The sequence below is a fragment of the Pipistrellus kuhlii genome, unplaced genomic scaffold (genome assembly GCF_014108245.1).
Source record: "Pipistrellus kuhlii isolate mPipKuh1 unplaced genomic scaffold, mPipKuh1.p scaffold_m20_p_25, whole genome shotgun sequence".
In the NCBI taxonomy this organism is placed as follows: domain Eukaryota; kingdom Metazoa; phylum Chordata; class Mammalia; order Chiroptera; family Vespertilionidae; genus Pipistrellus; species Pipistrellus kuhlii.
Window position 1 is genome coordinate 1,797,879 of NW_023425524.1, and position 18,584 is coordinate 1,816,462.

General features: G+C 47.3%; 1 protein-coding gene across 3 annotated transcripts in view; it reads left to right on the plus strand.

The window, feature by feature from the left end:
• TP53BP2 (tumor protein p53 binding protein 2) overlaps positions 1 to 18,584 on the plus strand; it is a 69,762-nt gene that overhangs the window by 25,892 nt on the left and 25,286 nt on the right. For 2 of the 3 annotated variants that reach the window (XM_036453412.2, XM_036453414.2), the window contains exon 1: positions 14,133 to 14,464. The exons of the other annotated variant lie outside the window; for it this stretch is intronic. In XM_036453412.2, coding sequence (XP_036309305.1) covers positions 14,438 to 14,464 — 27 coding nt within the window. In that variant the 5' untranslated portion in view covers positions 14,133 to 14,437. Of the gene's footprint in view, positions 1 to 14,132; positions 14,465 to 18,584 lie in introns of those variants that run through there. 3 annotated transcript variants of the gene reach the window in all.

An 18,584-nucleotide genomic window follows, 5' to 3' on the forward strand; every position in this document is an offset into this window, starting at 1 on the left:
GATTGGGCTTCTAGTCCACTCACCCCCTTGTTTCTCGCATCTATAAAGGATGAAGCCCCAAGATGACTTGTAGAGCCCTTTGGTTTGAAATGACTCAATGAATCCTTTTAAAAATATATATTTTATTGATTTTTTAAAAATGTGAATTTTTTTTTATTATTTTTTCTTTTCTTTTTAAAATGTATTGATTTTTAAAATTTTTTTTATAGAGAGGAAGAGAGAGGGATAGAGAGTTAGAAACAATGATGGGAGAGAATCATCAATCAGTTGCCTCTTGCACACCTCCTACTGGAGATGTGCCCGCAACCAAGGTACATGCCCTTGACCGGAATTGAACCTGGGACCTTTCAGTCCGCAGGGTGATGCTCTATCCACTGAGCCAAACCGGTTTTGGCTATTGATTTTGTTTTTTTTACAGAGAGGAAGGGAGAGGGAGAGAGTTAGAAACATTGATGAGAGAGAGAGAGAGAAACATCAATCAGCTGCCTCCTGCATACCTCCTACTGGGGATGTGCCTGCAACAAGGTACATGCCCTTGACTGGAATCGAACCTGGGACCCTTTAGTCCGCAGGCTGATGCTCTATCCACTGAGCCAGACAGGTCAGGGCATTCAATGAATTCTTAAAGGGGCAGCTATAGGTTGTACTACTCAACTCGGCTCAGATTTTCCTTGGGGCTCATCCTAATATTTGGAGTAATCACCTTTAAAGCCAGCACTCAGGCGTTTGTACAGCCATGCATGGCAGGAACAGATGAGGGAACTGAGGCACAGAGGACTCTGGGGTGCTATTACACAAACATTCTTTTGCAGCAAAAAATGCTGCTTTTTCTCTGGGTAGAGATTTGTTCAGCCCTGGCCACATAGCTCACTTGGTTAACTAACTGCTCACTATCCTGTACCCACAAATGGAAAATAATTATGTCTATGTGTTCTACTTTTTATCCAGTTCCCAAGCTTTCCCCACTTTGCTTTCTTCCACCTCTCTGATCTATCACCAGTGTATCTCCTGTAACCCCTTGAGCCTCCTCCTTTGATTGTAATGTATAAAACAAGGTGTAGCCAAAACCGGTTTGGCTCAGTGGATAGAGCGTCAGCCTGCGAATGGAAAGGTCCCAGGTTTGATTCCAGTCAAGGGCATGTACCTTGGTTGCGGGCACATCCCTGGTGGAGGGTGTGCAAGAGGTGGCTGATCGATGTTTCTCTCTCATCGATGTTTTTATCTCTCTCTCCCTTTCTCTTCCTCTCTGTAAAAAAATCAATAAAATGTATTTAAAAAACAAACAAACAAAAAAAGCAAAAAACAAACAAAACAAAAAAAAAACCCCAAGGTGTAAAACTGCCATCCCCCAGAGCATTTTCTCAATCCATTGAGATTTTGCTTCCTAGCAATTGTTGTCAGTTTGGCTCAAATATACTCAACAAATGCTCACATTTTTTGGACGTTTGGACGTTTCTTTGTTTGACATACTGCTCACTATGAAGACACGCTCAGGCGCTTGCAGAAAAAGTCATGTGACAGACCACAGGCATTAGTGGACATGAGCCCATGAATTAACTGTGAATTTGTTTCTTGGATTAGACATCTAATAACTTTAGGTCATATGAGAGGGGAAGGCCTCAAAGAAGGCAGAACAGGAGCCTAGCGAAACAGCATTTCCTTGCTAGTCAGGTTCACCCGGGGCGGTGGGAGGCTGGATCCTCCCGCTTCTCTTTCTCAGATTTCATCCCTTCTGCTTCCTTAGCTTACACAATAGGCTCTCCTCAGAGCTACTCTTTTCAAAAGATTTGGCTCAGAACCCATTGTGTTCACGTGGTTTCTTTATTCTGTTCTGTTTATCTATATGTATAAAAGGCCGATATGGCAAGTGTCCCCTCGGGAGTTCAACTGGAAGAACAGATCGATCGCTTGCTATGATGTGTGCTGACCACCTGGAGGCGGCGCAGAACACGGCGGGCGACCAGTAGCAGCGGAGCAAGCAGGGTGGCAAGGGAAGGAGGAGGTGCAGAGGTGAGCAGGCGGGGAATCTGATCGACCCTGATCACGACCAGGCCTACCTGTGCATGAATTTCGTGCCCGGCCAGTATGGTTCAGTTGGTTGAGCGATGACCTCTGAACTAGGAAGTCACGATTCAAGTTCTAATCAGAGCACATGCCCATGTTGTGGGCTTGATCCCCCAGTGGGCATGTGCAGGAAGCAGCTGATCCATGATTCTCTCTCATCATTGGTGTTTCTATCTCTCTCCTCCCTTCCTCACTGAAATCAATTAAAAATATATTTAAAAAAAAATAAAAGGTTGGCTCAATGCTTCAGACATAAGCACTTATTACTCATCAACTGTTATTACTTGTGAGCATAGAACAGCAGACCGTCCCAGGGACTGAGTGGGTGGAGAGCTGCAGGACTAGTTAGGAGAACCCGGGAGGTCAGTCAGGCCTTCTTTCTCATAAGAGAATAACCTTGCCAAGGCCACGTAGACCAACGGTCTAGTCCCCACGGCCACTCGGCTTAAAAATGCAATTGCCAGAAGAGCTCCATGTAAACTCTCCCCCTTTCTTGCATGAAACATCTGTCCAAAAATAGAAGCGGAGGACCTGATTCTTCAACGTTATTCTATTTTTGCGTTCTCTTTTTTAGAAACAATTTTAAACTTAGAGAAGAGTGACAAGAATAGGACAAAGAACTCCCACATTCTCCTGACCTCAATTTTAACATTTTGCCACATTTGCTTTATGACTTTATATATATTCACAATATTTTTCTCCTAAACTATTTATCTCCTAAGAACAAGGACATTCTCTTGTATAACAATAGTTCAGTTATAAAATTCAGGAAATTCAACCTTGGTATAAAAAATACTATTATCTATTATACAATCCATATTCAAATGTTGCTGCTTGTCTCAATGATGCCCTTGAAATGACCCTCCAGTCTCCTTCCATCTGGAACAACTCCTCACCAGTCTTTCTTGTCTTTCAGGACTTAGCCACTTTGTAAGCACATAGACAAGTAGTTTCGTACAATGTCATTCAGTTTGGATTTGTCTTGTGTTTTCTCATGATTAGATCCGTGTTGTGCATTAATATATATATATATATATTATTGATTTCAGAAAGGAAGAGAGAAGGAGAGAGATAGAAACATCAATGATGAGAGAGAATCATTGACCAGCTGTCTCCCGCATGCCCCCTACTGGGGATCCAGCCCTGCAACCTGGGCATGTGCCATAACCGGGAATTGAACCGTGACCTCCTGGTTCATAGGCCAGTGCTCAACCACTGAGTCACACCAGCTGGGCTGCTATGACCCATTTAATCTCATGACAAATAGATGAGGAACGGTCAGCTGAGTAACAAGGAAGCAGAGGTCAGCAGGAAGGGTAATCAACAAAAACTAAGGGAGTCAGTGTCGGCATCTGGAAGTTCTTTCCAGAGAACCTTCCTCATTTTTTCAATGTCACATCAGGACTCGTCACCTGGAGGGGGCTGTCCTTTCAAGCAGATAGGTCCCTCTGGAAGGACACTAATAGTAACAGCGACACCAACAGACGCGAAAGGAAATGCTGCTATTTTAATTGCCCAGGTATCATCCCAAAGATAATCAAGGGTTGGTTGAATGATAATGATAGTGTTCTATAATGAATGAGCCATTAAAAAAAAAAAAAAAAGACGGTGACACAGAATGTGAGTTATCTTTGTGAATTTATCTTCTGTTTGCTTAATAATAAAATATATTGCTGTGTCTCTGGAGAAGAATTAGAGAATGTGTTAGAGTAAATGGATGGATTTCCAGTCATTGAGGACTGAGTCTTCATCATTCATGTGTACTGTAATATCCTGCATGTGGCGTTTTCAGAGGCAAGATGCTAACGATGTTATATTGATTGAGGGTGAGAAAAGGCGTGACTGAGAGCCCTGAAAAACTTGAAGAGGTAGTAAGAGGATTTTTAGGAAGTGGCAGTGATAAGCCAGGAGCCAGTTAAGATGCTTTTGGGGGCATGAAAAGCTCACCAATAATGGCCAGCTATGTAGTTTTTCTTATGAGTAAGTCTGACCTCCAGGAATCAACAGAGCTGTAATTTTCAGATCCAGCCACCAGGTGGCATTGTATTCCCTTGGGTGCTTGTGGGTCACGTCTAGCCTGCCAGTTGGACTGCCCTGAGTGCCAAAGGTGGGACATCAGTAATCCTATCCTAGGTATTCTTCCCTCTGCCAGCACTGACCTAGTACTGTGCCCACTGGTCTTCCTGCTAAAATGCCTGCCAGAGGGATGAACACTTCATTAGAAATTGTTTCTGATCCTCAAAATGTCTTTTCTGCCCTTAATGTCTCCATAGAGACTTCATAGAATTGTAACAAGTGTTTGACGAACCATACCATTTGGTGTTCCACTTTTAATTCAGTGTTATCTCACATGTTCGAATTAATCTACACGTGTGTTTAAGAAAGGAAAATAATGTTTCAATGTATTTCTCATGTTTCCATTATTAGAAATAGCATTGATAGGAACGTGACAGTGTTAGACCCCAAAGTAGAAGTAAAGGCTCAAAGAAGGATTTTACAGTTCTTGGTCTATATTCCCAGGTTGCTTTATTGAAAAAAAAAAAAAAAAGTGCTGTTTTTCAATTGCTATTTTTCCCTAAGGCCTCTAACTCCCAATAAAAAAAAAAAACAAGTTGCTGAGAAAGACAAATGTCATATTATCTCAATGAAATGTAGAATTTAAAACAACAACAACAGCTCTGCCAGTTTGGCTCAGTGGATAGAGCGCCGGCCTGCGGACTGAAGGGTCCCAGGTTCGATTCCGGTCAAGGGCATGGACCTTGGTTGCGGGCACATCCTCAGTGGGGGGTGTGCAAGGGGCAGCTGGTCGATGTTTCTCTCTCATCGATGTTTCTAGCTCTCTATCCCTCTCTCTTCCTCTCTGTAAAAAAAAATCAATAAAATATATTAAAGAAAAAAAAGAAATTACCGTCGGGCTGCTTCTCTCGGCCTGGTCGATGATGCAAGTCCAGCTTTCCAGAACATGAAGGGTGGATTACCGTCTCAGCTGATTTGTGAAGCCAGGAAGGGTTTCAGCTTCTCTGAATGTTTTCCAAGTTGACTAATCTGCTCTTTGTGTTGGGAAATCCACACGAACCCTTTTCCCAGCACCCTTGACTACTCTGTTCTCTGCAGCTACGGGAGGGGGGAAGCCGGGCTGATGGAACATTCTAGAGTCCACACAAACCCCCATCCCACCCGGTATTCCCCTCCAATTGTTCACCCACAGAGGGAGCAGGCAGCTTTGCCAGGGACATTCCTCTTGACCACTGCTTCCTTTGGGAGAATTTTTTAAAAATAGCAGTATTGCCTTAGTCCGTTTGGCTCTGTGGATAGAGCATCGGCCTGTGGGCTGAATGGTCCTGGGTTCAATTCTGGTCCAGGGCACATACCGGGGTTGTGGGCTGGATCCCCAGTGTGGGGTTTGCAGGAGGCAGCCGATCAATGATTCTCTCTCATCATTGATGCTTCTATCTCTCTCTCCTTCTCCCTTCCTCTCTGAAGTCAATAAAAATATACATACTGGTATATTTTTATTTTTATTTTAAAAAAATATATATATATATATATTTTAAATATATTTTATTGATTTTATACAGAGAGGAAGGGAGAGAGATAGAGTTAGAAACATCGATGAGAGAGAGTCATCAATCAGCTGCCTCTTGCACACCCCCTACTGGGGATATGCCCTCAACCAAGGTACATGCCCTTGACCGGAATCGAACCCGGGACCCTTCAGTCCCCAAGCCAACGCTCTATCCACTGAGCCAAACTGGTCCTGGAAAAAAAAAAAAAATTTATTGCCCTAACAGGTTTGGCTCAGTGGATAGATCATCGGCCTGTGAACTCAAGGGTCCCAGATTCTATTCCAGTCAAGGGAATGTACCTTGTTTGCAGGCACATCCTCAGTAGGGCGTGTGCAGGAGGCAGCTGTCAATATTTCTCTCATTGATATTTTTAACTGTTTATCCCTCTCCCTTCCTCTCTGTAAAAAAAATCAATAAAATATATTTAAAACTATTTTTATTGATTTCAGAGAGGAAGGTGGAGAGAGAGATAGGAACATTAATGATAAGAGAGAATCATTGATTGGCTGCCTCCTGCCACTTTCCCCCCCACACACACACACCCTGGGAATCAAACTGTGACCTCCTGGTTCATAGGTCAATGCTCAAACATTGAGTCACACCGACAGGACCCTGTGACTCCTTAGCTCTGATGGCTCTGACCTTGCTCGGGGGCTCCTGATGCATTCCCCCCAGCCCGGCACCGGGTTGCAGGGTTGTGTGTACGAGTGAATGTTTCCCCTGAGAAAACGTCAGAAAAATCCCATGACGGTCTCAGCGGTAATTTCAATCAGTGATCACTGAAGCCACGTACAAAGGGCCACGTCCGCTGTGTGGCATGGAGCCCGCTAACGAAAGGGACAGGCTTCAGCTGGGAACCTGCAGGGCTGTAGCTGCTCTGTTCCTGCCACCAGGGCCGCTGCTCAGGTGTTTCTCCAAGTTTCCTTTCGCTGAGGGTTGGAAGAAGAGGAGAGCATAGGCCTGGTGCAGCAAGGAGGCCCGCCGTTACTTTTCACGAGCAGCGACCTCCTTAGTTACTCATCTCTCCAACCAAGTCACGTTTCTTCATCAGTCAACTGAGACTATTCATAGCATCCATTTCTTTTCTTTTTTTTAAAAAAAATATATATTTTATTGTTTTTTTACAGAGAGGAAGGGAAAGGGATAGAGAGTTAGAAACATCGATGAGAGAGAGCACATCGATCAGCTGCCTCCTGCACACTCCCCACTGGGGATGTGCCCGCAACCATGGTACATGCCCTTGACCGGAATCGAACCCGGGACCCTTCAGTCCGCAGGTCGACGCTCTATCCACTGAGCCAAACCGGTTAGGGCAGCATCCATTTCTAAGGTTGTTGTGTGGTTGTGGTTGATCCTCCCCAGAGGATTTTAGTTTTTGTTTTTAGAGGCAATGGGAGTGGGAGAGACGGAGGGAGAAACATTGATGTGAGAGAGACATCAAATGGTCGCCTCCTGCATGCACCCCACTGGCCCCGGAGATCGAGCCTGCAACTGAGGTATGTGCCCTTGACCAGAATCAAACCCAAGAACCTTCAGTCTACAGGCCAACACTCTAACCATCGAGCCAAACCCGCTAGGACTGTTGTGAGGATTTACTAAGATATGTTGTTTCTGGGTCTGCATGGAAGTGAGGATCAAAGGTAGTTCCTATTACGACTCTTCATGGAGTTTTTCTAATCAAATCATGAAAGCATGTGGCTCAGGGTTCGCCTCGTTTGGAGAAGACCTGCCTCTCCAGATCTCAGCGTGGATGTGGCCCTCGCACCCCCACCCTCAGATCACGCCCCAGGAACCACTTCGCCGATGCCCTCCCTCAGCAGGGGAGCTGAGCTACAGGCTTCCTCCCCAGCTGACCCGGGCTGAGTATGACATCACGTCCCTGGATACAGAGAGGAGGCCCAGCCCTTTAAGAGGAAGTGAGTTGTCTCTGGGACAGGACTGTCCAGTTCAGCCCTGGCAGCCTCGAGTTAACATGGGCTCCTCTGACCCAGCGAGGTGTCAGAACAACACCTCTCTCTCTCTCTCTCTCTCTCTCTCTCTCTCTCTCTCTCTCTCTCTCTCTCTCTCTCTCTCTCTCTCTCTCTCTCTCGGTGTTCTGTTTCGCTGGTTTCTGCCCTCCTTGTCTCTGACAGCTTGCCTGGCAACTTGAGCCCCGCCCCACCCACTGCCTGGCCCTCTGCCACTCACCTTAGGATCTCTATCTCAGTAGCAGCTCCTGTCTGAACGACACCCTCGCCCCTACGCACCCAGTTTAACCACGCCTGACCAGCCAACCCTGCACGGGGTCTCCTGCAGAACCTCTCGCCCCTGGGGACCTCCAGGAGCAGGGCCCCTGCTGACTAAGCAGTTCTCTGCTGGCACCCGTGAGAAGCCACAAGCATTTTTTACGTGAAGCTTATCTAAGTCCTCATCTGAAGTATCAGAGCTGCCTCCCATCAGCCCACAAGGGATTTCGGTCTAAGATAAGGATGGAGGATGCATAATGGGGTGAGGTTAAGCCCAGGGTTAGATGGAGCTGGGTTTGATACAGTTTGTGGGAGGCAATGCTTTATTTGTCTCCCACAAGCCTTTCTGCTCACAAGTCTTTCCTCTGTTTTGACGTTGGATTCCCCTATCTTCCCTTCTGTTTGGATCTGGCTCGAGAGAATTGAAAACCCCCTGGTTGGTGACAACATGCAGAACGGTCTCTGTCCCTTGAGGCCAAGCTTGTCAAACTCAACGGCTGACACGGGCCAAATCAACAAGGATTACCGTATTTTTCGGACCATAAGAAGCACTTTCCCCCCCCCAGAAGTGGGGGGGAAAAGTCCCTGTGTCTTATGGTCCAAATATAGCCTACACATATACTTTAAAAAAAAAGTATTTTACTTGCCCAGCTCTGTGTGGTCTCTGTGTGCTTGCCCGGCTCTAAAATGGTTCTAAATGCTGCTGTTTACTTTACAGGGTTGATTACATGTGTTTATGACTGTGATGTTGGGTTTTAATGCACATAAAATATTTTAGGACACTATTTGTTTCAGAATCTTTTTTTCTTCATTTCCCTTCTCTAAAAACTGGTGCGTCTTATGGTCCGGTGCGTCTTATGGTCCGAAAAATACGGTAAGTGTACGTGGGCCGCAAAAAACCACAAGCTTCCATTTTCATGGAAACGTAGCTTTATTTCAATAGATACACGCTGGATACAAAGGGCTGAAATAAATGAGTCCTCGTGAACATAAAATAATAGAACATTTTAATAAAAATTAACATTTTTTTCTTGAACATTCACTTACCAGACACTGGATAACTGCACAAATTAATAAGAGTAATGCAAATAAAACTAATTTTCTTGTTCTCACACCAAACAAGTCAGTCCAAGACTAATGAGGTGGCTGTCGGCTGCTCAAGTATCGGCAGCCAATCAATGATTCTCTCTCATCATTGATGTTTGTCTCTCTTCTCCCTTCCTCTCTGAAATCAATAAAAATATATTTTTTAAAAAAGGCAAAAGGGACAGAAGAACGATGGTATGGCTGTCTCAGGAGGGGAATGTGGGAGCTGTGAAGACTGGAGGATGGGCAGGGGCAGATATCCAAGGGCTTGGAGGCAGTGTTGAGGAGGAACGTTAAGCAAGGGAGTCTGATCAGACACGTGAGAGACAGTGGAAACTTGAACAAGGTAGTTGTGATGATAGAAGGCAAGGAGTTGGAAAAAGTATCTGAGAGAAAGGACAGAGCTTGACTAGATGTTGGAGATGAAGGAGAAATACAGTCAAGCATGACTCCTTGATTTCTGGCTTGAGAAAAGGAATGAACCCTTGTGTCAGTCACTGAGACAGGAAATCCTGGGAGAGGACCAGGATTGGGGAGAAGGGCTATGTGTCTGCTTTTAGAGAAGTTGAGTTTGAAATACTTTGAGACTGCCAAGAGACAGTGTCAAGCAGGTGGTTGGATATGATGGGACATGGATGTCTAGCTGTTCAACAGAACCTTCTGTGACGATGGAAATAGTCTATATCTACACGGTGTAACCTTTTAGCTTCTACCCACATGTGGCCATTTCCATGTCAATGAATTAAAAGGAAATGCTTAGTCTCTCAGTTGCCCTAGGCCAGTGGTCGGCAAACTGCAGCTCTTGAGCCACATGGGGCTCTTTGGCCCCTTGAGTGTGGCTCTTCCACAAAATACCACGTGCGGGCACACACGTACAGTGCGATTGAAACTTCATGGCCCATGCCAGAAGTTGGTTTTCTCCAAAGAAATGTCAATCGTTGTATTGTGGATATTTGGCTCTGTGGACTAATGAGTTTGCAGATCTCTGGACTAGGCACGCTCCAAATGCTCAATAGTTAGACGTGGCGAGAGACTCTGCATGGGATGGTGCGAGTCCAGAGCCCGGGGGCCGTTTGGGTTGGAAACATAAAAACTTGACCCCTGTGTAGATGACATTTAAGACCGTGGATAAGACTTGTCTAGGAAGACGGGGGATCGAGCCTTGAGGACTTTGAACATGTCCAGGCTGGCGAGGAAGAGTGTCCTTCCAAAGACAGAGGTAGGAGAACCGTGAGAGCGTCATCCCAAATGTCAGGGGAGCCCAGGATCTTGGGAAGGAGGAAATGAGCAGCAGTTAAGTGCTCCAGGAGGTCAAAGAAGACATGGACTGAACGAACATGTTGGCTGCATCAGTGAAAGAAAGGTCACTGGTGACTTCATCAAGGCCTGTTTCACACGGTGGGGGGGGGGGGGGGAAGAGAGTGCAATCAGGGGGGAGGGGGAGAGCCGAAAGGATGAGTAAGAGGGAAGTGAGGTAATGGGGAGAGGACAGACAACGGGAGATAAGAACTCATTAGCTCCTGGCTTCAACAAAGCTGGGAATGGCTTAAACCAGTCGTCGGAAAACTCATTGGTCAGCAGAGCCAAGTATCAACAGTACAATGATTAAAATTTCTTTGGAGAGCCAAATGTTTTAACCTTAAACTATCTAGGTAGGTACATTGTTATTAGCTTAACTAGGGGACTCCTAAGCTGGCCTTTGCTAAACACTCAAGGGGCCAAAGAGCCGATGGTGGCTCGCCAGCTGCAGTTTGCCGACCACTGGCTTAAACCAAACCAACGTGCCATCAATAGCCTAGAGAGATGTCTTCAAATACTGGGTTTCTCCAATGTGGGGTCTTTTGTCATGAATATGGGGAGGCACACCCCTACTGCTCCTCCTTCCTACCCTAACTCTCTCAGAGAGGGAGTGTGAGCGAGGCCAAGAGGGGGCTTGGAGGCCATGTTAACAGTATGGTGTGGATCCTCACAGAAATAGAAAGACATGGGAAGCATTTTTTAAAAATATAAAAACATTTTACTAACTAGAATTTGGAGCAAACACAAGAAGACAGAAAAGTATAACAAACCACCAGGTACCACTCATCGTCTGGCCCCGAAATGCTTCCGCCTTCAATCCTGCCCCATCCATATGCCCATCCACTTTGACTGGAGAGTTCTCAGCACAGGCTTGACTATATTTCTGCTAAGGTCATGCTTGCTGCTGGGTAGAGCAGGGGTCAAGCAAACTTCCTCTTGAAAGGGCAAGAGAGTAAGTTTTTGTTTTTTTTTTAATTATCAATTTTATTTTATTTTATTTTTAAAAATATTTTTATTGATTTCAGAGAGGAAGGGAAAGGAATAGCGACAGAGAAACATCAGTGATGAGAGGGAATCATTGATTGGCTGCCTCCCGCATGCCCCACACTGGGGATCGAGCCCACAACCTGGGCAGGTGCCCTTGACCGGAATCAAACCTGGGATTTTTGAGTCCGCAGGAGGCCAACGCTGTATCCACTGAGCCAACCCAGCCAGGGCACAGAGAGAGTAAATCTTTTAGGCTTTGCAGGCCACACTGTCCTCTATTCCAGCCACTCAACTCTGCTGCTAAGGCGTGAAAGCAGCCACAGCCAATATGTACACAGTAAGATGTGTTCCAGTAAGACTGGGCAGACAAGAAGCAACCGATGGATGCATAAATAAGTGGCACAATAACTGTGTTCTCTCCAGAGTCTAGGACAAAATACAGACACACAAGAGTATTAGTAAAAGTACGAATATTTTTTTTTACTATTATTAATAAATAATAGTAATTTGTAAATTACTATTAATTATTGGGGGGGAAATGAACGGCAGGAGCGAAAGCCCCACGTCCTCTACGTTATGGGCTAAGGAAGGTGGCAGGTGATCTGAAAGGGGAGAAGAACACATCGTTTGGAACACCTGTGGGAAATGGGGAGAAAGCCGGGGACTCCAACGCCCCGCACTCAAGACAAACGTCATTAATTGTATGTGCCTTGGGGGTGAGGTGAGGTCCACAGAGAAGAGGGCTCCCGCCCAGCTGGTGGTAATTGGGCTTCTCTTTCCTGGGGTTGGTTACAAAATTATAGAGGCTCCAGACAGACTAAGCAGGTGGAAGGGGGAAAACCACCCACCGGAGGGCCTTCTGTGAATGGCACAGAATTTAAGGAATGAGCCCAAAGCTTAGGGTTTTTTGTTGTTTGTTTCACGCTTCTATGATTGAGAGAGAGAGAGAGAGAGGAAAAGAAAACAAAACCCTCAACATAAACATACCTGCTCTTTGGCAGCGGGGAATTCTCAATTGGCTGGAAGTGAGTTTCGGGACAGAGTGCCAGCTACTGTCCCTTCTCATCTGTGAGACAAGCAGTAAAAAAAAAAAAAAAAAGAAAGAAAAAAGAAAGGGGACCTCTTACCCCAATTCCTCTCTCCTTGCTTCTATTTCTATCGGAATTGTTTGGTTAGTAAGCAAGGGCTGCCAGGGCGCTCAGTGGGTATTATATAATGTACTATCGTGCGTGACTATTTCAGAGTTCAGGCGGCAAAGAGGTCTGTTTTTCATTGTTGAGAACTAGAGGCATCATGACCGGTATCTGGAATTCTTTTTCCGGATGAATGTGGAGATGTTTAGGTTGCTTGAGATTTTCTTGTGTGCACAAAAGTAATGAAAACCAGCGGAATATGAAGCTGGTTTTTGGGTGCTAAATAGTCCCTTTATGAGCTGCAGGTTGCCAAAATAATAATAATAATAATAATAATAATGATGATGATGATGATGGGGGTCTTGCTTCCCACAAATGTGCTTAGTTTCAGGATGAGAGTTTTTATTTTTATTAAGATTCTCCAATTTAACATGATCTCCTCTTCCCAGCAACTTGCTTCCTTCCTTATAACTCTACTTGGTAATTTATGTGAGTATTAATTTACTTAGCTATTGGTTTTATTGCCCACCCAGTTTTTTTTTTTTTTTTTTTTTTTGGTTCATCATGAATGAATCTCCAATATGTAGAATACCCAACATAGCGTAGGTATTTGGTGAATATTTGTGGAACCAATGAAGGGATCGATTCCCTTTTACTACACTCAGGACAATTCTCTTAGAATAAGAAGATTTTATAAACTAGAGTTTTGGAGAACTTTGCATTCTCAATGAATTAGCCGTAGCTGAATATTTCCAGATATGTAGCCGGATGGTGCAGTCTGGAGTTGGATGGAGCTTCTGGTTTGGGGTTTGTTAAGACTGGGAGAGGATTGTCCATCCTTGAAGCTGGATAAGTCCAGGCCATTTCCTCCACCTTCTAGACTCGCAGAGAAGTGCCTCTGAGTGGACCTGCAGGGGACTTGAGCAGGAGGAAAGCTGCTCCGGCAGGCAGTTGGGGTTCCCGGAGTCTCTCTGAAGGGTTGGCCGCGGGTGCCAGAACCAGCTCTGCTGCTTTTCCTGCAGAGCCGCCGCCGTTCCCGGGCCTTCGCTCCCCGCGGAGGAGGAGGAAGGTACAAATCCAAGGTATTCCTGAGCAGCAGCAAAGCTCCGTAAGAGTGCTGCTTTGCACATTTTTAACCTCTCGGCGGGCTTTATGCATTCACTTTTATTGTGGTTAAGTATAAACATCCCATTTGAGTCATTTTTTAAAGCGTCCTTTTTTGTGTGCAAATTACACAGAGTCACACGGGAGTTTGAAATGTGCATCTGGGCCGCGGCCAATGAGAGGAAAGGCTGGAGCTTCTTTCCCCCTCCCAGGACCTCCCTGCAGGCAGGGCCTCCGCCGCGAATCTCCATCTTGCTGGACGGGGCGGTCCGCGTGGCCTCGGGGAAGCTCGGCTGCCCAGGGGGGGGACCGACAGGTCCTCCCGCGAGGGGCCCAGGCGCCGAGGCTGGGACCGGGAATCCCCGAGGCCAAGAGTCCCACCCCCTGCCCTGTCGGGAGGTGCCGGCCCTCTGCTCCTCGGGGGTCTTTCTCAGCTCCCCCTCTTCTCGAGGCGCCGCCCCCCAAACCCCCGGCTCCTCCAGGAGGTGCGCGCTCCTGGCGGTCTGCCGCGCGCCCCCGACGCAGGTCCTGCGCCGCCGGGACAGGAAAGGACGCCGCCCCGAGCGCGCGCGCCCCGCCCCGCCCCGCGCAGGCGCGCGCGCTCCCCTCCCCCCAGACGCGCGCACGCGCGGAGGCGGGGCCGGCGCGGGGGCGGGGCCGGCGCGCGCTCGGCGGGGGCCAGGCCCGGGCGAGTTGGTTTCGGAGCCGAGGAGGCAGCCCCGCGGCCGCGAGCGCCGAGGAGACAAAGCCGCGTCCGGAGCCCCCCGCGGGGTCGGGCCCGGGCTCCGAGGTGCCCCAGCGGCGGGAGGGCTGTGCGGACCCCGCGCCGTCCCGCCACCACCGCCGCCGCCTCCTCGCAACAGGTCCGCCGCCTCCCGGGGCGGCCTCGCTCCGCGCGCCCCTCCCCCGCCCCGCGACCCCCGGGCGCCGCCGCCGCCGCCGGACTCCGGGCCGCCGCCGGCCGCCCGCTTCGATGCGGTTCGGGTCCAAAATGATGCCGGTGAGTGGGCCAGGCGGGCTGGGCGGCCGGGGCAGGCAGGCCCGGAAGTGTGCGCGGTCGCGGGTGGGGGGTCCGGTCGGGTCCGAGCGGATCCCGGGGCCTGAGCCCGCGTGGCGGGGCCTGGGGGTGGGGGAGCGGCCGCGGCTCCAGGCTCCGGTTCCCACCCCCGGTCCCCGCGATCCCCGGGGCCGGCCGGCCCGTGTGCGGGAGGAGGGTCCCCGCCACCGCTCCCGAGCAGCCGCTCAAACTTTTCCTTTTCTCTCCGGCGGGGTCCTGAGCTTCTGCAGTGCTCGGAGGTCACACAGGGAAACCACGGGGAAAACGGGAATCTTATTGCTTAAAAAAAAAATCTTATTTGTCTTAAAAAAAATTATAAATAAATAACCCCAGACAACTTTTCGTTGGAGCGAATACACCTCCTGGAAAGAGTGCCCTCCTGGCTTGCTTTTGAATTGCATTTCGATCTTGGGATCGGCAGGAGCAGCAGCCCAGCCGCTCGGTCTGTTGCTGGAGAACTGGTTTTAGTAAATGCAAACGCAAAGGTTTTTTGTTCTTTGTTGTTGTTTTTTTTTTTTGGTCGCAGTAAAAAAAAATGCCTGTGCCCGCTGGCTGCGGGAGGATCGGTGAGTCCCCGGCCCCGCGGGCTCCGGTCGGACCTGGCCGCCAGGCCACAGGGGTCAGCAGGGTCGAGCGAGGCATTTTGGAAATGAAATGCCTGCCCGGAGGGTTGCAAGTGGCTTATGCAGGCTGCACAGCAGCATCACGTCTGCATTTGTTCAGAGAAACAGCTTTTAGACAAGTCTGCGGGTCGGAGCGACCGCACGGTTTGTTTTATCTGCAGTCACAGAGGCAGAGTCTCACTATTCTGTCCCCTGCTCCCTCTCCTTGGACCCTGGGAGGGTGTCCTAAACTTTCCTGTTGGGGAACAACCTGAATTGATTGCAATCGATCATTGAGTTTAGATCCTTTTGTGATATTTGGTCCTGCCAGGAGTCTAGGAATTTGAAAGTGTGAATAGCAATGTGCATCCTATGTTAGTTTTGAAAAAAAATTTTTTTTATTGTTTTTACAGAGGAAGGGCGAGGGGAGAGAGAGAAACATCAACGATGAGAATCATTGATCGGCTGCCTCCTGCACGCCCCCTTCTGGGGATTGAGTCCATAACCTAGGCTTGTGCCCTTGGCCAGAATCGAACCTGGGATCTTTCAGTTGGTAGGCGGATGCTCTATCCACTGAGCCTATTTTAGTTTATTGCCTGGTTATGAAGTCAATTTGTGATGTCAGAATGCCCAATCAATACAGACCTAGAACCAGGGGGAAGGACTTTGCGGTTAAAATGTTTAATTCTCCTGGGATTTACATTTCTTTGTCTCGAAATAACTCTGGCTGGCTGGCTGGCTGTGCATTTTTCCTAAAAATAGGACCAAGACGAGTGGTGGTGGTTGCTGTGTGATTTCCTCCTTAAAGATCGGTTTTATGCCCAGGTATCCTTTGGGCTTTCTTAAGACTTTTGTTTCCTCCTCCCAGCTTTTTACAGAATTTGTAAAAAGTTATGTAGCTCTCGAAACTATAGTTAGTTGAGCAGTCTGGTTCTCCCAATCGCCTTTCTAATGTCAGAGGAGAGTTTTAGCGGAAGGACTCGGTGGTGTGGTGGCTCGGGTACCGCCTCTGAAGCCAGACTAATCCTTAGTGTTTGCTCAGCTACTACCTCTGTGGCCAGAGGCTTTTTTTCTGTTTTCCTCCATCCTCCCTCAGTTTCATCAGCTGTAAAATGGGGATAATTACAGCCCTGCACCCTTAGGGTGGTGGTGAGGATCAGAATTACTGTTTATGAGGCAATTAGTTCAGTGCCTTGCTTTGAATAGATGCTAGGTAATAGCTTCTCCTGGATTTACAGTATTGGCTAAACCGAGATATTCTCTCTCCCTCCCTCCCTCTCTCTCTGTCTCTCTCAAGATTTATTTTTATTGTTGAAATTATTTCAGATATGTGCCTCCCTTTCCCCCACTGACCCCTTCTAGCCCACACCAGCCCCACTTAAACTGAGGCTCTTACCCTTACATAAACACAGGAACCATTTGCATTTAGTAACCTCATGTTATGTGTGTCTTTATCCTGTAATATTTTGGGTACTTGCAAATAAGACTTTTCTTAAATATATTTCTCATCTCTCAGCTTTTTAAAAAAAAATTACTACTAAATATATTTTTATTGATTTCAGAGAGGAAGGGAGAGGGAGAGAGATACAGAAATGATGATCTCGGCCGGTGTGGCTCCGTGGTTGAGTGTCGACCTCTGAACCAGGAGGTCACCGTTAGATTCCCAGTCAGGGCACAGGCCCGGGTTGCTGGCTTGATTCCCTGGTAGGAGGCGTGCAGGAGGCAGGCGATCAATGATTCTCTCTCGTCATTGATGTTTCTGCTTCTCCCTCTCCCTTCCTCTCTGAAATCAATAAACATATATTTTGAAAAAAGCTTTCAAGTTCTAGATTTGCAGTATTGTATTTGTATGACTGTACCATATGCTGAAAGGATTCCTTCTGTGGCTGAGTAGTAACATAGCAAGTTAGCTTACGTTTCGTTCCAGAGTCAAGTTTAAGGTAGGTTCTGTATAGAGCTGTAATTCCTAAAGGCTGCTGAATGAATCACACGTTAAAAAAAAATGTGCAAGGTATCTCACATTTCATGTGCCGTAGTGAAATTTGTTGCCTTGGGACTTCTGCTGTGTTAATTAAAAGCCGAAAAGCATTTAAATTTTTCTGAAGTTTTACCTGTTAAAAAAAAAAAAACGCACACCAAAAAAACCAACCAACACAAATTTAGACTGCATTAGTGTACAGCTGATTATCTTAAAAAAATAATTTGGAATAATCTGGAAGGGATATGGAGTGTCCTTTATTCAGACGCTGCTTCTAGGAGGAACTGCTTCCCCCCACTTCATGTCCTCTGTCCCCCAACAGCAGGCGGTAAAAACAAAACAAAACTTCTCCTTTCTGGAGGTTTTTTTTTTTTAACATATATTTTTATTGATTTCAGAGAGGAAGGGAGAAAGAGAGAGAGATAGAAACATCCATGATGACAATCATTGATCAGCTGCCTTCTGCAGACCCCCTACTGGGGATCAAGCTGCAATCAATTCATGTGACCTTGACTTAGAATCGAACCCAGGACCTTCAGTCCGGAGGCTGATGCTCTACCCACAGCGCCAAACCAGCCAGGGCCCTTTCTGGGATTTTTAAGGAATACCATAGCCCTTTTCCTTCGGTTCATCTACCGGAGTGGGCGGCACTCTCTACACCGTCTTCCCAAGGTTCACTGGGCACTGAGCCCGTCAGCTCAGACAGGGTAACTGCGTACAGATCCACATGGGTATGGCTTGCCGTAGGTACTAGTGTTATAAACCTCACCAACCTTCTCTACTGAGAATAAGAAGGGTGGGATGCAAGAGTTGAGGAATCTGGAGTGTTCTTTCAGGTCCTGCCACTTCATCCAGTCAAACGTTACTGAAGCGGTTGTTTTTCTGGATGGTGTGCTAGGTACTCAACAGAACATTCTTCTGTCATCAAAGTAACTGAGAAAAGAAAGCATGATTGATGGCAGCTGGGTATGCGATGTAGACTTATGCTGGGGTGGTAGGTGAGGCGTTGACATTTTACATCGCATGCCTGGCAGGTGCGGCTCAGTTGGTTGGGCATTGTCCTGTGCTCCGAAAGGTTGCCGGTTCGATTCCCATATCAGGGCACCTGCCTGGGTTATGGGCTCAATCCCCAGTCGGGGGCGTGCAGGAGGCAGCTGATCACTGTTTCGCTCTCACATAGATATTTCTCTCTCTCCCTTTCCCTTCCTCTAAAAATCAATTTTAAAAATGTCATTGGCTCTTAATAGAACATTGGTAGGTGGAACTCAGGGTACTAATGATTGGTGAAGGTTTAAAAAGCAGCTGAATGGCCTCAGGAATTATATCAGGTGGGAGCATGAGCCGAAGTCATAATAGGCTTCAGCAGTGATTGATGTTTCTCCCCCTCTCCCCGCTCCCTGCTCCCCTCTCTTCTTTCCCCCCTCTCCTTTCCCCTCTTTCCTCTCCCCTCTCCCCACTCCTCTCTTCCCTCTCCCCTCTCGCT